At 48.0% G+C, this 24991-nt stretch overlaps 1 protein-coding gene across 4 annotated transcripts in view; it reads right to left on the bottom strand.

The window, feature by feature from the left end:
• The window catches only part of RBM33 (RNA binding motif protein 33), a 222529-nt gene that overhangs the window by 180584 nt on the left and 16954 nt on the right, over nucleotides 1–24991 (bottom strand). For all 4 annotated transcript variants that reach the window (XM_075315440.1, XM_075315441.1, XM_075315442.1 and 1 more), the window contains exons 2-4: nucleotides 2945–3023; nucleotides 503–551; nucleotides 334–416 (exon numbers count right to left, since the gene is read on the bottom strand). In XM_075315440.1, the coding sequence (XP_075171555.1) occupies nucleotides 334–416; nucleotides 503–551; nucleotides 2945–3023 (211 nt within the window). The remainder of the gene's footprint in view (nucleotides 1–333; nucleotides 417–502; nucleotides 552–2944; nucleotides 3024–24991) is intronic.

Raw genomic sequence — 24991 nt, 5'->3', positions numbered from 1 at the left:
GGGAAAAGCCAGCAACGCACAGGATCAATGATATCAACAGTGGCAACTTGTTTCCATAACCAAAATCATTCTCAGTGTTACAAAACCTTTTAAAAAGTCCAACATCTCTACAATAAAAAAATATAGAGCTCCGACTGGATACCCAACTTCATGTTAATGGCCGGTATGAGGATGTGACCGCACGAGCATTCGGATCATCACAGATTTTTTAAATATTCAATACCCAATTTTTGTCAGTAAAAAAAACAAACAGCGGTTTACCTTTAAATAAAAGCAGAGATCGAGAAACACAAGCCCAACAGGGAACGGAGGGATTAAATGCACAATTGATACCTGTAATTAGCGATGTCCAGCTCCTCTTCATCGCTTTGGAGAAGATCATCATTAAGTTCTTCATCTGACAGATCTACAGACGTCTGCCGGTCAAGCGGATAAGAGTAAGTCACACACTTTAATTCAGAATATCAAATATTCAAGTATTTTTAAACCAAAAATAAGTTACCTTCCTCCCAGGTAAGAAGTCCTCCTCAAGTAAATCATCTTCTAACTCACTGGAAAAAAATATAAACATGGAAATTGAGCCCAAAAACGACAAAATAACCCATGATACATCAGAATCATTCATCTATCAGAAAGCCTGAAATCAAGGAGAGACAGCCAAAGCTGGGTGGCATTGATAAAAAAAAATATATGTCTTATTAAAATTAGGATTTATTTTTTTCCCAATATTGATTGGGTTTTTGACTACAGGAGTAGTGATGGGCGAACTCACAAATATCTGGGATAAGTCTATGGGGACCAAAAGGTGGCGATTAAAATTGGTGGTACAAGGGATTAGGGGGATAGGAGCTGGGGGACTACAACCTGTAGCCGTGGCTTTATCTCTGCTGAGTATCATAATATTGGGGTGAGCCTATGGCAATTTTTTTTTTTTTTTAATTTATTTATTTTTACTGTACGATATAGACTCGCAGACCGGGTCTGTGACTAGAAGCGTCAGACAGGCTGTCACTCAGGGTGGGGGCGCGTCTGACTGCAACCAATCACAGGCGCCGATGGGCGGGGAAAGGAGTGCATATGCAGGAGCTTAATACCCAGCTCCGGAAGTGAATGGGCAGCCGCGGGAGCAGTTACATCTGCACCAGAGGCTCGGTTAGTATGTAGTCCCATAGTAGAGACTGTAATAGTTGGAGATTTCTCAATAATCTCCCAATTATTATATCTACCAAAAATCCTTCTGTATCGCCTATACGGGAAGAACTTGTGCACCCTCAATAAGGCCGCCCAAAGGAAAGAAATACCGTACTTCTTTTGTACTAATTTTTTTTTGTACTTTAAATAACTACGATATTTTTCGGACTATAAGATGCACTGGACTATAAGACGCAGCCTAGTTTTAGAGAAGGAAAATATGAAAATAAAATTTAAAGCAAAAAATGTGCTCATGACACACTATTATGGGGGAGGATCTGCTGCTGACACTTATGTGGGTAATGTCCCAAAATTCTCTACTAAGGTACTCCATCCTGGTAATGATCCTCCTGCCTTGTATATGATCCCCATGCTAGTATACATATGTCCCTCATCCTGGTATAGCCCCCATCCTGCTATATACTGCCATCCTGGTATGTGTTCCCATCCTGCTATACACCCCTTCCTGGCATATGGCCGCATCCTGCTCATAACATACCCCATCCTGGTGTATGGCCCCCATCCTGCTATAAACCCCATCCTGCTCATAACATACCCCATCCTGGTGTATGGCCCCCATCCTCCTATAAACCCTAATCCTGCTCATAACATACCCCATCCTGGTGTATGACCACATCCTGCTATATACCCCATCCTGCTTTATGACCTGCATCCTGTGGCACACAACAAAAAAATAAACGTTCATACTCAACCTTTCCTCACTCCCTGCAGCATCTCTCCTCCTCCGTCAGTTTCAGCAGCAGCGCCACTGTGTGGGGCCGGTCATGCTCCCTGCAGCATCGCACCGTCCTCCTGTCTGTGCCGGCCGCGGCTGTGTGTGGACACAGCCGCAGCCGGCACAGACAGGAGGACAAGGCGATGCTGCAGGGGAACAATGACGGGTGAGTATACCGTACTTATTCACTGCCCCCCGCGCTGATAATGATGCGCGGGGAGCAGTGAATACAGCTGCACATGATCACTCCAGGCTGTAGCTGCCAGGGGTGATCATGCGGGCCGGCTGTTTACTATGCGCACATCCCCCGCCCATCATCCCGCCCACCTGTCAGTGCCGGCTTCAGCGCTGAGAGATGATGGGCAGGATGATGGGTGGGCATATTCATTGAGCGGGCCCATGTGGTCACGGCAGGCGCTGCTGCAGCCTGCTCGTGCCCCCGATGACCCTCGCCACCGCAGCACCCTCATTCCCTGCAGCCCTACATTCAGACTGTAAGACGCACCCCCCACTTTTCCCCAACATTTGGGGGGAAAAAAAAGTGCGTCTTATAGTCCGAAAAATACAGTAAATCATGAGACTTTGATTTCGGAGGTGTAAGCATTCCTCCTAAATAATGGGTACTTCAGTTTCAGTCATACAACCCCCAAAAGAGGTTATTCTACTAGGACCCCCCATATTTATATAGATCTTTCAGGGCATATTTCATTGTTTTTGAGCATTTTCTACATTTAGCTTTTTATGTTTTGACTGCCTTGAGCAAAAAAGTAAAAAGTCATAATAAAGAAAAAAAAAAAACTTGACATCTCCATTTGCCTCAGGAACGCAATTACACGAGAATTGATCCTTAAACTCCGTCTCTGTCTTGGTATGCATTTCTGTTAGATTAGTCAAATTCTCCCTCACTTGCCGACACGGAGATCGCACGTAACATCTTCATTATATATCTTATATTTAGCCTGCCAAACAGAACGCCGGCACCGTATGATGGTTTATCACAGGGAGGAACATAACTACCTGTCCCAGTCATCATCCTTAGTTCTTCGTCTCCGAGACCTTTCTGCGCCAGGCTTATCAAATTGATCAAAGTCATCGTCTGCAAAGAGAAAAATCTTGTTAAGACGACTATTAAGTGCATGATTCAGAAACACTTAGAAAACGTTAAAAACCCATGAAATATTAAGGTAAGATGCCGTCAGCTTTACACTATACTACACAAGAAATATCAGTAATAAGACCAGGCAACCCCAATAGACTGCTCAATATTCATTTCTTTCAGTTTGGTAATATTATACCCCCTGCGCTCGCTGTTTTAGTTGATGTTTCCTGGTGTGTTTCTAAACAAAAAAAAAAAAAAATGAAAAAAAAAAGGTAAAAATAGGACAAATAACAGGTGTGGGCAATAAGAAAATCACACTAAATAAAAAAGGGAGAACATGACTCAATATTTACATTGTGTGTGCCACACTAAGTATGGAGAACAGAAAGAAGAGAAGAGAACTGTCTGCGGACTTGAGAACCAAAATTGTTAATATTAATAATCTTAAGGTTACAAGCCCATCTCCAGAGATCATGATGTTCCTTTATCCACAGTGCGCAACATAACCAAGAAGTTTACACTGTGCTAATCTCTCGGGATATGGACACCAGAGACAAAATGATGAAAAGTTACAAAGCAAGATAGTCCAGATGGTGAAAGAGACGCCCCAAAAAGTCCCAAAGAAATTCAAGCTGTCCTTCAGGCTCAAGGGGAATCAGTGTCAGCGTGAACTATCCGTCGACATTTGAATTAAATCAAACACTATTGCAGGAAACCCAGGAGGAACCCACTGCTAACACAGACATAAAAAGCTAGACAGCAGTTTGACAAATCAGCCAAAATTGACAGCAGCCAAAATCCTTCTGAAGCCTCCGACACACATCCGTGCCGCCGGTACGTGTTTGCACGTCCCGGCGGCACGGATAAACGTACACCAATGCTACCCTATGGTAGCAGGCACACACACGTCAAACCGCACGGAACGTGTGTCCGTGTGCGTTTGTACGTGTGTGCCTTTTTTCTATACGGTGACATGTCCATGTTTTCTCCGGCAGCACGGGTGTCACACGGCCCGTACCCATACCACACGGATGTAGTGTGGATGCGGTCCCGTGTGACACGCACCGGAGAAAACACACGTGTCAGTGAAAAAAAAAACAAAAAAACATTTACTCACCTTTTCCAGCCCTCCTGTCTCTGCCGCTGCTGCCTACCGCCACTCATTATGCTCATTTAATATTCACTTCACTGCGGCAGGCAGCAGCAGCAGCGGGGAGCGAAGATCAGCACCACGGACAGCAGCGCGGACCACGTGAGTATGCAAATTACGTACTTACCACACGCGACACGCAGGGTAAATACGTGTCTCGCGGCACGTGCGTGGGAGGCCTGAGAAAGCCTCTTGTGGACAGGCCAAGATAGAGCTTTTTGGTAAAGCACATCCTTGTATTGTTTTCCGAAAAGAAAATGAGGCCTACAAAGAAAAGAACACACTACCTACAGTCAAACATGGTGGAGGTTCAAAGATGTTTTGGAGATGTTTTGCTACTTTTGGCATCTGAAAAGTACCAAAGGATTTTGGGTCACAATGTAGTGTCCAGTGTCAGAAATCTGGATTTAATATTAAGTTGAGGGTGCCAACAATTTTCTCTGGTCCATTTTGTATGACATTATGTACAATTTGCCTTTTTTCTCTTTTGTTTTCTTTCAATACATACAAAGGAAACAAGCAAGTGTCTAACAAAATGTGTAATTTAACTAATTTTCAGGGAGAAATTAATTTTCTGAAACAATTTCAACAGTGCCAACACGTTTGGCCATGGCTATGTTGCTATACTGGTTTAGACACTCAACATGGGCAGCAACCAGGATGGTTGGGCAGGTTAAAACTAATTTTTCGCCAGGTTTCACAATAAAAACTGTATACATTATTACATCATAGACCTGATAGGGGCTGGTTTAGTTACTGTAATAATCAATGTCAGAACGGCTGCATATTCTTGAAATAACATTTAGCATTACGAACCCAACTAGAGCTGCTTAGTTTCAAAGGGTTGTCCACCCCTTCACAGTGACCATGTTTCCCCCAGGTAAAATAAAAAAAACCTCCTGTTTCAGCACTGTTCCAGTGATGACTGCATCTGGGGCTCACGTGACATCACATTCTCACTTAGGCCCCGGGAACGCAAGTTCCGACACCACTAGAACCGCAACAGAGGGGAGTATAGGTTTTTTGTTTTATTTTATTGGCGTCAAGCACGAGGAATGAGAACGTGTTGTCCAAGAAGTGGACAACCCCTTTAACATTAAAGAAACTTTCAAAAAGGATTGTCCAGTCATTCTGACATGAACTTACAAAGTAAGTATATCGGGTATAAGGTCTATTTAATAATGGAAGCAGTTTAGAAAGTGAAATCTGCAGATAGATCCACTTTTAAAAGGAAGTTGTCAGGTCCCCAAAGCCTCACACGATGGCAATGTGACCGATAGCTGTGCTACAACATTGATTATTGTATAAAAAAAAAAAAAAAAAAAAAAAACTTGAAAAGGTGCAGTTCTTCTTATGGTAATTAGCCAGGACTAGTCCGGCCTAGGTTCCTCTACTCATAGGATGAACATCCTTCCGCTATACGCTAGGTTCACATGTCCGTTGTTTTGCTTCAGTCACAATCCGTCGCTTTGAGGAATTACAGTATCCTGCAAAATATTTTGCAGGAATCCAGTTTTTCCCCCATAGACTTCTATTAGCGACGGATTGCGACTGATAACCCTGCGGTGCATCCGCTGCGTCGCGGTCAGTCGTTTTTTGACTGACCGCCGGGCGGGAGCAACGCAAAATGTAACGTTTGAGCAGCGCAATCCGTAGGATTTCGCTGCGCATGCGCTCTCTTGCTCCCTACACACGTAACCAGGATACACATCGGGTAACCAAGCAATGCGCTTTGGTTAGTTACCCGATATTTACATGTGGTTACGTGTGCAGGGAGCCAGCGCTAAGCGGTGTATGCTGGTAACAAAGATAAATATCGGGTAACCAAACAAAAAGTGCTTTGCTTTTACCCGATATTTACCCTGGCTGTGCACGGAGCCCGACACTTCCCCGCTCGGCTCCCGCACTCAGCAGGTATACACACACACACACACACACACACACACACACACACACACACGTCTCCAGCCCTGCAGTCCCCGCGGCACTGACGTCCTCAGCACCACGGCCCCGTTTGGCTCCACCCAGCCCAAACTCCGCCCCCTCACACAACAGAGTCCAACAATGAAATTCTGTTCACTGTCATCCGTTGTACAACGCATCAGTCACATGCGTCAAGCGCCGCATGTGACATGCAAAACAACGGAAATGTAAACCTAGCCTTAAATGTCATTCCTTCACCAGTCACTATGCCTTCCTGGACATGTACAGTGCGACGACGAAGCCGAGGAGTTTCCATTAGGACTGCACATTGCCAAAAAGGAACGATCGAAGCAGATCTCACACTCATGGAGACTGTGGAAACAAAGACTATAGCAGAAAAGACGTCAATCCCGAACAGAGGACTGAGCCCGGAATCTGAGTCCAAACAAGTCTTGGCTATATAGCATAAAACAAGCAGCACTTTAAAGGGAATCTGTCACCAGGTTTCTGCTACCTCCTCTGACAGCAGCATAAAGTAGGGACAGAGAGCCTGAATCCAAAGATGTATTACTTAGTTTACTTGGTGCCGTAGTGGTGACCGAAATCAGAGCTCTTAGTAGTAGCAGAGCTCAGAAATCTGACCGTACCAACACCACAGCTCTCTGTGTACATTGTATAGTGAAGGTGAGTCGCTTATCAAAGGAGTGAGTGTGGTCAGTCTAGCAAACATGTGAGCTTTATTCTGGTCAGTAATAATCACCTGGTAATAAAACATTCACTGAGGATTCAACAGCACACAGTCCAATAAGTGACATCGCCTAATTCAGTACTTTAGCCCCGATTTAAGGCTGTCCTAGGATTAAATGGGATAAACCTGCTGACTGATTCCCTTTAAAGGGTGTGTGTGTGTGTACATACACACAGAGATAGAGATACATTATATATACATATATATATATATATACACACATATATATATACACACATATATATATATACACACACACACACACACACACACACACACACACACACACACACACACACACACACACGTACTTCTAAACATTTGATCAGTGGGGGTAACTGTTGTTGGACCCCCACCATTGATTTTCAAAAATAGGACAAGGGTTCAGCTGATCTTTGCACGTCTCTCCCATACACAAGAGTGCTCCAGCTGCAGAGTGCTCCAGCTGCAGAGTGCTCCAGCTGCAGAGTGCTCCAGCTGCAGAGTGCTCCAGCTGCAGAGTGCTCCAGCTGCAGAGTGCTCCAGCTGCAGAGTGCTCCAGCTGCAGAGTGCTCCAGCTGCAGAGTGCTCCAGCTGCAGAGTGCTCCAGCTGCAGAGTGCTCCAGCTGCAGAGTGCTCCAGCTGCAGAGTGCTCCAGCTGCAGAGTGCTCCAGCTGCAGAGTGCTCCAGCTGCAGAGTGCTCCAGCTGCAGAGTGCTCCAGCTGCAGAGTGCTCCAGCTGCAGAGTGCTCCAGCTGCAGAGTGCTCCAGCTGCAGAGTGCTCCAGCTGCAGAGTGCTCCAGCTGCAGAGTGCTCCAGCTGCAGAGTGCTCCAGCTGCAGAGTGCTCCAGCTGCAGAGTGCTCCAGCTGCAGAGTGCTCCAGCTGCAGAGTGCTCCAGCTGCAGAGTGCTCCAGCTGCAGAGTGCTCCAGCTGCAGAGTGCTCCAGCTGCAGAGTGCTCCAGCTGCAGAGTGCTCCAGCTGCAGAGTGCTCCAGCTGCAGAGTGCTCCAGCTGCAGAGTGCTCCAGCTGCAGAGTGCTCCAGCTGCAGAGTGCTCCAGCTGCAGAGTGCTCCAGCTGCAGAGTGCTCCAGCTGCAGAGTGCTCCAGCTGCAGAGTGCTCCAGCTGCAGAGTGCTCCAGCTGCAGAGTGCTCCAGCTGCAGAGTGCTCCAGCTGCAGAGTGCTCCAGCTGCAGAGTGCTCCAGCTGCAGAGTGCTCCAGCTGCAGAGTGCTCCAGCTGCAGAGTGCTCCAGCTGCAGAGTGCTCCAGCTGCAGAGTGCTCCAGCTGCAGAGTGCTCCAGCTGCAGAGTGCTCCAGCTGCAGAGTGCTCCAGCTGCAGAGTGCTCCAGCTGCAGAGTGCTCCAGCTGCAGAGTGCTCCAGCTGCAGAGTGCTCCAGCTGCAGAGTGCTCCAGCTGCAGAGTGCTCCAGCTGCAGAGTGCTCCAGCTGCAGAGTGCTCCAGCTGCAGAGTGCTCCAGCTGCAGAGTGCTCCAGCTGCAGAGTGCTCCAGCTGCAGAGTGCTCCAGCTGCAGAGTGCTCCAGCTGCAGAGTGCTCCAGCTGCAGAGTGCTCCAGCTGCAGAGTGCTCCAGCTGCAGAGTGCTCCAGCTGCAGAGTGCTCCAGCTGCAGAGTGCTCCAGCTGCAGAGTGCTCCAGCTGCAGAGTGCTCCAGCTGCAGAGTGCTCCAGCTGCAGAGTGCTCCAGCTGCAGAGTGCTCCAGCTGCAGAGTGCTCCAGCTGCAGAGTGCTCCAGCTGCAGAGTGCTCCAGCTGCAGAGTGCTCCAGCTGCAGAGTGCTCCAGCTGCAGAGTGCTCCAGCTGCAGAGTGCTCCAGCTGCAGAGTGCTCCAGCTGCAGAGTGCTCCAGCTGCAGAGTGCTCCAGCTGCAGAGTGCTCCAGCTGCAGAGTGCTCCAGCTGCAGAGTGCTCCAGCTGCAGAGTGCTCCAGCTGCAGAGTGCTCCAGCTGCAGAGTGCTCCAGCTGCAGAGTGCTCCAGCTGCAGAGTGCTCCAGCTGCAGAGTGCTCCAGCTGCAGAGTGCTCCAGCTGCAGAGTGCTCCAGCTGCAGAGTGCTCCAGCTGCAGAGTGCTCCAGCTGCAGAGTGCTCCAGCTGCAGAGTGCTCCAGCTGCAGAGAGCTCCAGCTGCAGAGAGCTCCAGCTGCAGAGAGCTCCAGCTGCAGAGTGCTCCAGCTGCAGAGTGCTCCAGCTGCAGAGTGCTCCAGCTGGAGAGTGCTCCATCTGGGGATTCTCTTCTTTTGCAAGACATCTCTGGCCGTGGCATCTCAGGGTTTATAAAATTACTGCTAGTATGAAATCGAACATGCCTGATTTTCAGCAAACTCAAAAAATCATTTGTGGAGGCCCTCACACACATTAGACTGACAGTCCAAACCAGTGATATTGGCGGGATCAGCTGACGTTAGTCTAATGTGTATGGTTGGGGGGATTTGGTCCTGTACAACCCTTCACATGTAAACAAACATCTTTACTTCCCTTTCATTCTTACTCACTTCTTGCACTGAACATGTACCTCTGGCTTCCGACTGCATCATTCCACGGAAACTGCCCTAAAGTCACCAGTGATTTAAATAACGGCCAAAGACAAGCGACACTACTCTGTCCTCCTACTCATGTTCCCTGCTTTCGACAAACAGGAGACCATTCCCTTCTATTACAGATGCGCTCATCTTCTGGCATCACAGACTTGGCCCTATCTTCGATCTCTTCAAACCTAACACACCGGACATTCAGCGTCTTCCATTCACACACCACGTCCTCATCTTGCCCAGTCGGTGTCCTCCAAGGTTCTGTTCTTGGACCCTCCTTTTTTCCATCTACATCTTTGGCCTGGGACAGCTCAGAGGCCCAGGGCTTTCATTAGCACCTCTACGCTGATGATACGCAGATCTACCTCTCTGGACCTGACATCTCCTTCCTACTAACCAGACTCCCAAAATTAACATGGACAAAATGGAATTTATTATGTTTCCTGCTCCTCTCTCAAACCTTTTCCCCTCCCCCCCCAACAAGCCTATCCATCAAAGTCAATGGCTGCTCACTCTCCCCAGTCTCACAAGCTCGTTGCCTCAAGGTAACCCTCGACTCTGCTCTAGCCTTCAAGCCACACATCCAAGCCCTCATCACCTCTTACTAACTACTCAAAAATATCTCCCAGATTTGTGCATTCCTTAACCAAGAATCAGCAAAAACATTAGTGCATGCTCTCACCTCCTGCCTCACTGCAACTTCCTAATCTCTGGCCTCCCTTTTAAACACTTGCATCTCTTTAATCTATCCTAAACTCTGCGTCACGATTAATCCACCTGTCCTCCCGCTACTCCCCAGCCTCACCACTCTGCCAATCCCTTCACTGGCTTCCCATTGCTCATAGACTCCAGTTCAAAACATTAACCATGACATACAAAGCCATCCACAACCTGTCTCCTCCCTACATCTGTGACCTAGTCTCCCGGTACCTACCTACACGCAACCTCAGATCCTCACAAGATCGCCTCTTCTACTCCCCTCTGAACGCCTCTTCCCACCATCGCATACAAGATTTCTCCTGTGCCTCCCCCATACTCTGGAACGCTCTACCCCAGCATATCAGACTCTCACCTACAGTGGAAACCTTCAAAAGGAACCTGAAGACCCACTTCTTCTGACAAGCCTACAACCTACAATAACCCTCAGTCCACTATACCGCTGAGCAACCAGCTCTGTCCTCACCTACTGTATCCTCACCCATCCCCTGTAGACTGTGAGCCCTGGCGGGCAGGGACCTCTCCTCCTATACCAGTCTGCTTTGCATTGTTCATGATTATTGTACTTGTTTTTTATGTATACCTTTTCACTTGTAAAGTGCCATGGAATAAATGGCGCCATAATAAATAATGATATTCATATAACCACTGCAGCCAATCATTGACATGTACAGAATGTGACCACTGAGGCCAGTGATTGGCTGCAGTAATTACATAGATTCTGTGTAGAACAGAAATTCAGCATGTAACCGGCAGGAACCTCCAAAACAGAGGCTGTAGTGGCAAGTAATAGAAGAGATCATTTTTAGGGATGATTGAATACTACGATTATCCGGCTTCACGAATAATTTGCGAATACCTCGCTGCTATTCGACTATTCGCGAAAATTCGATGCGCAATGTAAGTCTATGGGAAACCCGAACAACTATTCGGTCTTCCCATAGGCTTACATTGCGCATCGAATAGTGGCGAGGTAGTCGGAAAATATTCGCGAACCCGGATAATCGAATTATTCAATCATCCCTAATAATTATAGGTTTATTTTAACCCATTCCCTTTTCTTAAATAGTTTTATATTGTTTAATTTTTTTATAAATACAAATCATGGAAAAGGCCCTCATTGTATATGCATCAGCAACAAAGAGCACCTTTACTTCTGTTAATGGGAACAGGTTTTTTTTTTTAGAATACCGGGATTTTGAAGATTTGTGTGTTATAAATCTGATCTTCACGTTGCAGTGACAGTACCCCAGATGTACGGCTGTTGCCGCCATTACCCATGTATGTCCCAGCACCAATTGCATACGTTTAATGCGGCTCCTTTCTTCCCATATCTCATGACCTTCAGCTGTGAAATTCAGTACTCCCTGTTCCCAGACCTTCCCTTCCCTTATAACTGGAGATAACAGCGGAATGGATGAGAAACATGAAAGCAAAAAACCCAAAAGGATTATCCCAAGCAAGGTATCAGGTTGTAATCAGTCAATCACTGCGGATAATTAGCATAATCAATGATAGAGAATCGCCATGATAGCATCTGATAGCAAATAAACCTGGCAATGTCATGAATAGTCATTCTGCCCCTTCCGGAGGACAATTATTATTCATCACATATACATTTATGTATTGATTACTTGTCAGCATGGTATAGGCTGCTGATATGAATGGAGCCATGAGGGACCTGGGGAGCGGCTTGTAAAAGGATTGCACCGATATAAAAGCACTTATGTACAAATTCACCCTGCCTTAAGGAGGTCCCAGGCGTATCTTAGCATATAATCACCTACAAGAGAGTATGTCCACTACATTGGCATTTTAATCAAGACTCACACCACAGCACTGGTCTTATGGGGGAAGATTTATGGGAGGGGGGCGTCAGCGTTAGATGATTCACTCTCAAGCCACACAAATAACAGAGCGGCAACTCCGTAAAGAAGGTGATTGAATAAAACATCAACAGCATCAAAGAAATGACAAAGTTGAATATGTATCTACAAATTAGAAAACATCCCTAAAGGGTAACTCTACCGTCAACAAACTTTTCAGAATAAGGCCGCACTCACATCAGTGGTATTTTGCTGCAAAACCCGATCCGTCACAAATGCGTTCCATTAATTTCCAATGGACTCGCGGCAAGATGCGGTTGCGTGCGTCATACACAACCGCATGTGACCGCATCTTGCAGCGAGTCCATTGGAAATTAATGGAACGCATTTGTGACGGATCGGGTTTTGCAGCAAAATACCACTGATGTGAGCGCGGCCTCTGACTTCTAAACTGCCAATATTCCCCTATTCAGCCTAGGATAATAAAACTGCAATTGAGGCCAGTTTCACACTTGCGTTGAACGACATCCGTTGCATTGCGTTGTGTGACGGATGCAACGGATGTGTTACATATAGTGGCAAAACGGATGCTGCAAAACAACGGAATCCGTTTTGATTTTTCTTTTTTTTTTTTTTTTTTTTTTTACAGTTTACCGGCAGCAGACTATCAGCTGATCGCTCCCAGGAGCCGGCCGCCGGGTGATCAGCTGATCGCTCCCAGGAGCCGGCCGCCGGGTGATCAGCTGATCGCTCCCAGGAGCCGGCCGCCGGGTGATCAGCTGATCGCTCCCAGGAGCCGGCCGCCGGGTGATCAGCTGATCGCTCCCAGGAGCCGGCCGCCGGGTGATCAGCTGATCGCTCCCAGGAGCCGGCCGCCGGGTGATCAGCTGATCGCTCCCAGGAGCCGGCCGCCGGGTGATCAGCTGATCGCTCCCAGGAGCCGGCCGCCGGGTGATCAGCTGATCGCTCCCAGGAGCCGGCCGCCGGGTGATCAGCTGATCGCTCCCAGGAGCCGGCCGCCGGGTGATCAGCTGATCGCTCCCAGGAGCCGGCCGCCGGGTGATCAGCTGATCGCTCCCAGGAGCCGGCCGCCGGGTGATCAGCTGATCGCTCCCAGGAGCCGGCCGCCGGGTGATCAGCTGATCGCTCCCAGGAGCCGGCCGCCGGGTGATCAGCTGATCGCTCCCAGGAGCCGGCCGCCGGGTGATCAGCTGATCGCTCCCAGGAGCCGGCCGCCGGGTGATCAGCTGATCGCTCCCAGGAGCCGGCCGCCGGGTGATCAGCTGATCGCTCCCAGGAGCCGGCCGCCGGGTGATCAGCTGATCGCTCCCAGGAGCCGGCCGCCGGGTGATCAGCTGATCGCTCCCAGGAGCCGGCCGCCGGGTGATCAGCTGATCGCTCCCAGGAGCCGGCCGCCGGGTGATCAGCTGATCGCTCCCAGGAGCCGGCCGCCGGGTGATCAGCTGATCGCTCCCAGGAGCCGGCCGCCGGGTGATCAGCTGATCGCTCCCAGGAGCCGGCCGCCGGGTGATCAGCTGATCGCTCCCAGGAGCCGGCCGCCGGGTGATCAGCTGATCGCTCCCAGGAGCCGGCCGCCGGGTGATCAGCTGATCGCTCCCAGGAGCCGGCCGCCGGGTGATCAGCTGATCGCTCCCAGGAGCCGGCCGCCGGGTGATCAGCTGATCGCTCCCAGGAGCCGGCCGCCGGGTGATCAGCTGATCGCTCCCAGGAGCCGGCCGCCGGGTGATCAGCTGATCGCTCCCAGGAGCCGGCCGCCGGGTGATCAGCTGATCGCTCCCAGGAGCCGGCCGCCGGGTGATCAGCTGATCGCTCCCAGGAGCCGGCCGCCGGGTGATCAGCTGATCGCTCCCAGGAGCCGGCCGCCGGGTGATCAGCTGATCGCTCCCAGGAGCCGGCCGCCGGGTGATCAGCTGATCGCTCCCAGGAGCCGGCCGCCGGGTGATCAGCTGATCGCTCCCAGGAGCCGGCCGCCGGGTGATCAGCTGATCGCTCCCAGGAGCCGGCCGCCGGGTGATCAGCTGATCGCTCCCAGGAGCCGGCCGCCGGGTGATCAGCTGATCGCTCCCAGGAGCCGGCCGCCGGGTGATCAGCTGATCGCTCCCAGGAGCCGGCCGCCGGGTGATCAGCTGATCGCTCCCAGGAGCCGGCCGCCGGGTGATCAGCTGATCGCTCCCAGGAGCCGGCCGCCGGGTGATCAGCTGATCGCTCCCAGGAGCCGGCCGCCGGGTGATCAGCTGATCGCTCCCAGGAGCCGGCCGCCGGGTGATCAGCTGATCGCTCCCAGGAGCCGGCCGCCGGGTGATCAGCTGATCGCTCCCAGGAGCCGGCCGCCGGGTGATCAGCTGATCGCTCCCAGGAGCCGGCCGCCGGGTGATCAGCTGATCGCTCCCAGGAGCCGGCCGCCAGGTGATCAGCTGATCGCTCCCAGGAGTCGGCCGCCGGGTGATCAGCTGATCGCTCGGCCGCCGAGAATGTGTGCGGGGGGCGGAGTTAGGAGTGGGTGGAGCCAAGCGGGGCCATGGTGCTGAGGACAGGTGAGTGTGTGTGTGTATACGTACATACATACACACACACACACACACACACACACACACACACACACACATATATACACACACACATTATTATACATACATATATTATACATACATATATTATACATACATATATTATACATACATTATATATATACATATATATAATTATATATATATATATATATATATATATACATAATATACAGTGCCTACAAGTAGTATTCAACCCCCTGCAGATTTAGCAGGTTTGATAAGATGCAGATAAGTTAGAGCCTGCAAACTTCAAACAAGAGCAGGATTTATTAACAGATGCATAAATCTTACAAACCAACAAGTTATGTTGCTCAGTTAAATTTTAATAAATTTTCAACATAAAAGTGTGGGTCAATTATTATTCAACCCCTAGGTTTAATATTTTGTGGAATAACCCTTGTTTGCAATTACAGCTAATAATCGTCTTTTATAAGACCTGATCAGGCCGGCACAGGTCTCTGGAGTTAGCTTGGCCCACTCCTCCATGCAGATCTTCTCCAAGTTATCTAGGTTCTTTGGGTGTCTCATGTGGACTTTAATCTTGAGCTCTTTCGACAAGTTTTCAATTGGGTTAAGGTCAGGAGACTGACTAGGCCACTGCAACACCTTGATTTTTTCCCTCTTGAACCAGGCCTTGGTTTTCTTGGCTGTGTGCTTTGGGTCGTTGTCTTGTTGGAAGATGAAATGACGACCCATCTTAAGATCCTTGATGGAGGAGCGGAGGTTCTTGGCCAAAATCTCCAGGTAGGCCGTGCTATCCATCTTCCCATGGATGCGGACCAGATGGCCAGGCCCCTTGGCTGAGAAACAGCCCCACAGCATGATGCTGCCACCACCATGCTTGACTGTAGGGATGGTATTCTTGGGGTCGTATGCAGTGCCATCCAGTCTCCAAACGTCACGTGTGTGGTTGGCACCAAAGATCTCGATCTTGGTCTCATCAGACCAGAGAACCTTGAACCAGTCTGTCTCAGAGTCCTCCAAGTGATCATGAGCAAACTGTAGACGAGCCTTGACATGACGCTTTGAAAGTAAAGGTACCTTACGGGCTCGTCTGGAACGGAGACCATTGCGGTGGAGTACGTTACTTATGGTATTGACTGAAACCAAGGTCCCCACTGCCATGAGATCTTCCCGGAGCTCCTTCCTTGTTGTCCTTGGGTTAGCCTTGACTCTTCGGACAAGCCTGGCCTCGGCACGGGTGGAAACTTTCAAAGGCTGTCCAGGCCGTGGAAGGCTAACAGTAGTTCCATAAGCCTTCCACTTCCGGATGATGCTCCCAACAGTGGAGACAGGTAGGCCTAACTCCTTGGAAAGGGTTTTGTACCCCTTGCCAGCCTTGTGACCCTCCACGATCTTGTCTCTGATGGCCTTGGAATGCTCCTTTGTCTTTCCCATGTTGACCAAGTATGAGTGCTGTTCACAAGTTTGGGGAGGGTCTTAATTAGTCAGAAAAGGCTGGAAAAAGAGATAATTAATCCAAACATGTGAAGCTCATTGTTCTTTGTGCCTGAAATACTTCTTAATACTTTAGGGGAACCAAACAGAATTCTTGTGGTTTGAGGGGTTGAATAATAAATGACCCTCTGAATAAACTTTTCACAATTTAAAAAGAAAAAAAAAAAAAAAAAAAAAAAAGAAATAACATTCTTTTTTGCTGCAGTGCATTTCACACTTCCAGGCTGATCTACAGTCCAAATGTCACAATGCCAAGTTAATTCCGAATGTATATATGTATGTATATATATATATATATATATATATGAATGTATATATATATATATATGAATGTATATATATATATATATATATATATATATATATATATATATATATATATATATATATATAATGTGTGTGTGGGTGTGTATGCGTGCGTGCATGTGTGTATACATACATGCGGAGTGGAGTGCGGGAGGGGGCGGAGCCAAGCGGGGAAGTGTCGGGCTCCCTGCACACGTAGCAAGGATAAATATAGGCAAAGCACTTTGCTTGGTTACCCGATATTTACCTTGGTTACGGGTGCAGGGAGCCAGAGAAGGCATGCGCAGTGAAATCCAACTGATTGCGCTGCGCAAAAAAAGTTACATGCTGCGTTCCTCCCGCCCAACGCAGCGTCAAAATAACGACGCTGCTTCGTCCAGCTGATGCAACGCTGACACTTGGGTTACAGTGCGTCATCCATACAAGTCTATGGAGAATAGCGCAGTGCGTTAACGGACTGCGCTATTCTCCATAGTGACGGACTCCGCTGAACGCAAGTGTGAAAGTACCCTGAGTAAGCTATTTGGAGGAGATTGGCTGCTGACGTCTCACCTGTGTATTCCATAGTTGCCAAAAACAAAATCAGCAGCATGGAGGACATTATACAGAAGGACAGAGCAATGTAGATATGAATGCAGCTCTAGGGCTGAGGTAAAAGACTTGTTAGAATGCTCAGCACCATATTTCAGGGTCTCCTGCTTGTTTTTTCACCCTGCTCCTTCCACCTCCTCTTTATTAAGTATAGTGGGCTGTGCAATCCATCATCTCAACATGCTGGCTGTCAAGCTTGTCTCAAGGAGTACAAATTTGGGCAGTTTTCTCAGAGTGGATACTCCGATCAGGAGGTGGGGGAAGCAGACTTCTGTCAAGATATCTATATACTATTAATTTACGCAAAGTTTATTCAATGTTTTTATTTAAAGGGTTTGTACCAAATTGTGAATAGGAATAGGGGATGATTTACTGATCATTGGGACTAGTACCAATCCAGAGAAGAGGGCTCTGCAAAGTCACATCTGAATGGAGCAAAAATTATCTATGTGACTGCTGGAGATAGCAGAATACAACGCTTACCTATTTGTGACAACCCCTTAGAGAGTGAACACCTCGGAGAGGCGGGGTTCAAGCTGGACCTCTACTCCATTCAGATGGGCCTCTGCAGACCCAGTTTTCCGGATTGGTCATTGTACCAGTAGTCAGGCCCCAATAATACATTAGCTGCCCCCTATCCTGGGTAGCTGATTAACTTAACGTATTTTTCAGATTATAAAACACACTTTTTCTCCCAAAAATTTGGGAGGAAACTGAGAAGTGCATCTTATAATGTGAATGCAGCTTACCGGGAGGTGAAGAATGGGGGCTGTGCTGGCAGCTGCGAGGAGCAGGGCGGTGTGGCGGGTGAAGTGCTTTGTCGGTGGTGCAGGTTTCAAATATTGGCATCCGGAGTTGGCGCTTACGCAGATGAGGCTCTCAGCTCAAGATATCTGCGCACGCGCCGCCTCCCGCCCATTGATTTTCCAGCAGTGGACTTAAGGAAAATGGCACCCGATGTGGCGCGTGCGCAGATGAGATCTCAGTTTGTCCTTGAGCTGAGAGCTCAATCTGCACACGCGCAGACTCCGGGCGCCATCTCTTTGAATCCTACACTGCCACAGAGCATCTGTGACACCCACCGCACCACCAGCACGGCAGCATACACACATGTAGCATGGCGGCCGCAGCCAGCACAGCCCCCTCTGCAGCACCTGCATCATCGCCCTACTCCAGCACAGCCCCTGTCTCTTGTGACCCCGTTCCACCAGCACTGCTGCCACCCTTCCTCCAGTAAGGGTACTTTCACACATCCGGATTTTTGCTCTGCGGCACAATACGGCGTTCTGCAGAAAAACCGCAACCGGCTTTTGTAACGCCGATTGCGTTTTTTTTTGCATTGACTTACATTAGTGCCGCATTGTGCCGCATGGGCTTGCGTTCGGTCCGGTTTTTGCCGCATGCGGCAGATGTAGCCGATGCGGCGGCCGGATCGAACGTTACCTGCAACGTTTTTTGCTCTGGCAAAAAACACCGCATCGCGCCGCATCCGGCCGCTGCGGCGCATTTTTCAATGCATCCCTATGGAGGCCGGATGCGGCGCGATGCGGAAAAAAACGCATCCGGTCGCCGCATGCGGTATTTTCCACTGCGCATGCTCAGTAGCATGCCGCAACCGGAAAAAACCGGACCGGCCGCATGTAAAAACTTATGCAAAGGATGCGGTGTTTTCACCGCATCCGTTGCATAGTTTTCACAGCCGGATTGAGCCGCAGGGCTCAAACCGGATGTGTGAAAGTAGCCTAAGACACCACCGGAGTACAAGATGGACTCTCCCACCTCTTTTTTTACAAAAAAAAAATCTTTAACTTTGGGGTGTGTCTTATAAAATGAATAATATGGTATATTTGCAACTGACTTTTCTGGCTGAAGTCAAAGAAAATTGATTTAACAAATTCAGATTGGCTCCTAGAGATCAATGTTGTATTTTTTACATTACATTTTAGTGAAGATATGCACAATTATGCTTTTTACATGCTTTTTTTGGCTCTCCATAGAAGACTAAAAAAAGGGAAGAAAAAAAAAAAAACAGTTCAGCAGAACCTTTAAGGCTATGTGCGCACAGTGCGTTTTTCGGGTGCGTTTTTGGCCTCAAAACTGCAGGACTTTGCTTCCCCAGCAAAGTCTATGAGTTTTCATTTTTGCTGTCCGCACACATCTGTTTTTTTTACTTGCGTTTTTGAGTTAAAAAAAAAAAATGGACATGTCAGTTCTTTCCTGCGTTTTTCTGCGTTTTCCCCCCATGCAATGCATTGGAAAAACGCAGCAAAACGCAGAGATCAAAAACGCAGCAAAACACAGCCAAAAACGCACCAAATCGCGGCTAAAACGCATGCGTTTTTTGATGCGTTTTTTCGACGCAGGTGCGTTTGTGCGTTTTTAGCGGCCAAAACGCACAAAAACGCAGCGTCAAAAAGACGCAGTGTGCGAACCTAGCCTAAATGGACATTGGTTTTCATGACATCACATCCACCTTTTGCATGAACTGTTAATTGCTGATTTTCTGGGCAAACAAAAGCATCCTGGTAAAAATGCAGGAATTAACTATGGGGTAAAGTGGCCTAAGGATGGGTTCAATTTTATGGCAAATATAAATTCACTACAAAACCTGCACGTCTATCATGAGGATCTGCAGTGGATTCACTGCAGAACTTGGATCCACAGCTAATCCACGGGTAAGCCATGCAAATTTTGCAGCAGACATTTCTATCTACCTGAAATTTTCAGTACTGTCCGATTTACATGAGTGATGCCTGCAGAAATCCATGTCCAAGCTTCAGAAAATGCTTGATTCACATTGGTAGAATTGATTTCCAGTCCCTGAAATTTCTGCAACATATAAGGCTGAGCCAAAAGCTGGATTCAGACACGGTATTTTGCAGTTTGTTTTTTTTTAGGGACTAAAGCTGGGTTCACACTAAGCGACAGCGACAACGACGTCGCTGTTACGTCACCATTTTCTGTGACGTAACAGCGACCTTGTAAGTCGCTGTTATGATCGCTGCTTAGCTGTCAAACACAGCAGAAGCAGCGATCATAACGTCGCTGTGCTACATGTGCAGAGAGCAGGGAGCCGCGCTTAGCGCTGGCTCCTTGCTCTCCTAGGTACAGTACACATCGGGTTAATTACCCGATGTGTGCTGCAGCTACGTCACAGTGCAGAGAGCAGGGAGCCGCGCACACTGCTTAGCGCTGGCTCCTTGCTCTCCTTGCTACAGTATACATCGGGTTAATTACCCGATGTGTACTGCAGCCACATGTGCACAGAGCAGGAGCCGGCACTGGCAGCAAGGGTGGAGGCTGGTATCGAAGGTAAATATCGGGTAACCAGGGAAAGGGCTTCCCTTGGTTACCCGATATTTACCTTGGTTACAGCTTTCCGCAGCTGCCAGACGCCGGCTCCCTGTTCGCTTCATTTCGTCTCTCTCTCGCTGTCACACACAGCGATGTGTGTGTCACAGCGGGAGAGTGACGACCAAAAAATGAAGCTGGACATTCAGCAATGACCGGCGACCTCACAGCAGGGGCCAGCTCGTTGCTGGAGGTCACACACAGCGACAGCGACGGGACGTCGCTGCAACGTCACAGAAAATGGTGACGTAGCAGCGACGTCGTTGTCGCTGTGTGTGACACCAGCTTTACTGTCGTAGCTGCTATCTGCACGTAGAGCAAAATTAAATAAAAAAAACAAAAAACAAATAAATACTTGCTGCCGTGGTACTTTTCTCTGGTCCTCTACAAGTGATTGAGTGAAGTGGTCACATGCAACCAGATGTTCTCCCAGAAAGCCCGGGATATACAGAAGACTAGGGAAGAGCGCCATGGAAGTGCCAAGGAAAACAGTTGTTTTTTTCCATTGAATTGCAAATTTTGCTGCAAAACCTCAGTTACAGGGGTTGTCCACTACTAGGACAACCCCTTCTGATCCACTTGTTTTGCCCAGTTATAATAAAAGACCCTGTACTCCCCTCCCGTTGTAGCTCTGTTGGAAGCCGCAGTTCAGGGGTTAACATTACATCACGCGAGCCCTGCGTCCAATCACCGCCACTTGCTGCGGCTGCCACTTAGGCTGCTTTCACACATCCGGTTTGTGCTGAGCGGCAGAATCCGGCTCAAAAACCTATGCAACGGATGCGGTGAAAAAAACTGATCCGTTGCATAATTTTTTCCATGCGGCCCGTCCAGTTTTTGACAGATGCGGCTTGATACTGAGCATGCGCAGTACAAAAAAAAACGCATCGGCGGCCGGATGCGGTTTTTGCCTAAGGGACACCGCATCCGCTATCCATAGGCTTGCATTGTGAATTGCGCCGCATCGCGCCGGAACGCGATGCGTTTTTTTGATGCACAAAAAACGTGCCAGGCAATGTTCCATCCAGCCGCCGCATGGGCTAAATATGCCGCATCCGGCAAAAACTGGACGCAACGCAAGGCCATGCAGCACAATATGGCGCTAATGCAAGTCTATGCGGGAAAAAACGCAACCGGCGGCAAAAAAAAAACGGTTGCGTTTTTTCTGAAGAGCGCCGTATTGTGCTGCACGGCAAAAACCGGATGTGTGAAAGCAGCCTTATTTCCTGCCGACTGCTCATTTGGTCTGAAGGCAGGGAAAGAGAATTCAGTAGTGATTGGACACTGCGCTCCCGTGACATCACAATGTCACATGATCCCCGAACAGTGGCTTCTAACAGCGCAGGAACAGCACCAGAACGGGATGAGAGTACAGGGTCTTTTATTTTTACTTGAGGGAAACCATTGGAATCTAAAGGAGTTATCTTAGTAGTGGACATCCCCTTTAAAGGGAACCTGTCACCACTTTTTCGGCCTATAAGCTACGGCCACCACTACTGGGCTGTTATATACAGCATTCTAACATGCTGTATATAAGAGCCCAGGCTGTGCTGTGTAAAAATAAAAAAAAAAACACTTTATAATACTCACCTAGAGGTCGCTCTGGTGCACAACAGTCGGATGGGTGTCTCCGTTCTCCAGGACCGGCGCTTCCCCTTTCGACCATCTTCATCGTCCTTCTGAAGTCGCGGTGCATGTCGCGTCTACATCATACACACGCACTGGCATTGAGGTCCTGTGCAGGCGCACTTTGATCTGCCCTGCTCGGCGCCTGCCTGTGTATGATGAGGACGCGACATGCACCGCGGCATTAATATGAGCAATTTGTGCCCATCGCTGGAGGGCACCTTGTCTATAGTGTAATTTTAGCACTGGACCCAGGACACAGATGAGGGTTCATATCTCAGAATGACCAATTCCATCAGCCAATAAACCTTGGATTTCCAAGTGGACTGACTTCTGGTACCATGAGGCGTCAGATTTCCTTATAGAGATTTACTCTGGTGGGAAATCAGACGTAAATTCATTTAAGAGAAAACGTTTCAAAGCAAATCCATTGGGAGAAAGCAGCAAGGAGAGAAAACCCTGTCAGGAGCTGATAAAGATGATTCAGCCTCAAATACAGCACATGAAACAATGGCATTTCGATTAAGTTGTAGAAAATGTCCCTGAGAGGGGGACTTCAAACTCTGAGCGAGAGAATGCCAACATCGGGGAAAGAAATGATTCAGTCAGATCTTCTCCTGACAGTCTCCGTCATGGCAGAGCGTCTCATCTTATCCCCAAAGTATTTACAAGTAAATGTTCCCCACACCTACTGCCCCGTGCCCAGCGACCGGTCACCAAGAGAAAAGATGCCCTGGAAAATTGCATTAACGTAGCATCAATAAATCATGAAAGTGCCGGATTACCTAACAGTCATAGAAAATGAGAGAGATCACAAACTTCACTGCTACTACTTTGCATTTCATTCAGTGAAACTTCCTAACTGGTTTGAAAAATAAAAAAGCACGGCAGAAGAGAAGTATGGGGGGCATTTCTGGGCCTGCAACGTCCAGGGTCTACACTGCGGTCAGAACAGACATTACATTGCCAGCCGGGGCACAAGTTGCAGCTTGAACACAGGCACATAATACGCTGGGCTGAAAATGGTGGCTCTCTGCTAAAAACTGTAAAGCTATGTGCCCACGCTGCGTTTTTAAGTGCAGAAAATCTGCACATAAAAACAAGATTTGGCAGAAAAAAGCAGCTGAAAAAACGCACTTTTTTTATTCCTTTTGCTCATTTTTTTCACATGCCTTTTTCCATGCGTTTTTTCATCATGGCGACTGCAGGGAATAAGGACCTGTTGCCGCCGGGTCTCCAGATCATCTTACAACCGGAACCCAGCTCTCACTGCCCGGAGCGGTGCCCGCACTACTCCCAGCAGTTTAACTGCCTGAATGCTGCGATCAATGCGAACGCACCATTTAGGAGACAGGGAGAGGAATTGCTTATCTTTCCCTGGTGATCAGGTCCCTGTAATGCGATCACAGGGACCCGATTGTTGTCATAGTAACCAGGGCTGTGGAGTTGGAGTCGGCACCGACTCCGACTCCTAAAATATATAATAAATTGGGGACAGTAGTGCAATGCAGAATGTGCCAAATATTTTACTAAATAATAACATTTAGTATAATGCCTATATTTAATTGAAAAATGTATTGTAGTACAATGTGAACATCAGTTAATTGTTTTTATGATACAATAATCAAGATATTTAGATAAAACATAAAATATATTTATTGGAATACAACTTTAGAACACAAAAAACTAATAAATTGTAAATATGTAATACAATATGTTATATATATATATATATATATATTTTACACATACACAAGATATATCTGTAATCTACTGTATATTACATAGTGTATTACATATTTACAATTTATTACAGTTTGTGTTCTAAAGTTGTTTTCCAATGAATATATTTTATGTTCTATCCAAATATCTTTATTATCGTATCATAAAAATTATTAAATGTCTGATGGTCACATACACATGTTCATGTATTACAATAAAATTTTCACCTAACTATAAGCAATATATGTAGGAGTCAGAGTAAGAGAAATTGAGGAGTCGGAGTCGAAGGTTTGGTTTACCGACTCCACAGCCCTGATGGTAACCCTAGGTCATCACCATGACGACCCCGGGTTACTGAAGTATGGATCGCCTCACAGACCAAGGCATCTACGTCACCGGAGTTTCCTGCAGCAAAGTGCTGAGAAAAAGACCATGAGGCCTAAGTGCAGGAAACCCCGGCGACATAAAAATAGCACATAAAACCGTACAAGAAAAGCAACGTGGGCATTACACATGCGTTTTTCACCGACTCCATTGTAGTCAATTGGTTAAAAAAGCTGGAAAAAAACACAAAAAGGCCTTGTGTGCATGGTGCTTTTTTTGCTGCAGTTTTGGGTACAGTTTGTGGTCCTAAACTGCATGTATGACCGTCCCCAGCAAAGTCTATGAGAAATCCGAAAGGCTGTGCATACGTCGCTTCTTTTTTGCCTGCAGTTTTGATTGCAGAAAAAAGCAGCAGCATGTCACTTCTTTTCTGCGTTTTTCCCTGCATTATGCCATTGACAATGTTAAACAAAACAAAAATGCAGGGGCAAAAAACGCACCAAAAACGTGGCAAAAATGCATGCGTTTTTTTCGGCCAGAGGTATGTTTTTCGCTGGAGAAACAAAACTGCAGTGTGCGCACATACCCAAACAAGTGACATGCTGCTTCTTTTTCAGCAACAAAAACTGCAAGGAAAAAAGAAGCAGCATGTGCACAGCAAGTCACGATTCTCATAGACTTTGCTGGGACGCTTTTTCCTTGTTTTTATTGATTAAAAGAATCAAGGAAAAATGTATGTAAAAAAGCAACATGGGCACAAGGCCTAACTACAAAAGATTTTGTTACCATTTTCTACACAGAATATACCGTATTTTTCGGACCATAAGACGCACTTTTTTTCTCCCAAATGTTGGGGGAAAGTGGGGGGGGGGTGCGTCTTATGGTCTGAATGTGGCTGCGGGGAATGTGGGTGCTGCGGTGGAGCGGGTCATCGGGGGCACGAGCAGGTTGTAGCAGCCTGCCGTGACCACGTGGACCCGCTCATTTAATATGCACGCCCATCCCCCGCCCATCATCCCTCAGCGCTGAAGCAGGCACTGACAGGTGGGCGGGATGATGGGCGGGGGATAAACAGCCGGCCCGCGTGATCACCCCTGGCAACTACGGCCTGGAGTGATC

This window comes from Anomaloglossus baeobatrachus, chromosome 6 (assembly GCF_048569485.1).
Source record: "Anomaloglossus baeobatrachus isolate aAnoBae1 chromosome 6, aAnoBae1.hap1, whole genome shotgun sequence".
NCBI lineage: Eukaryota > Metazoa > Chordata > Amphibia > Anura > Aromobatidae > Anomaloglossus > Anomaloglossus baeobatrachus.
Note: the sequence above shows the minus strand (reverse complement) of the source record. Positions and strands in the feature narration are given on the sequence as shown.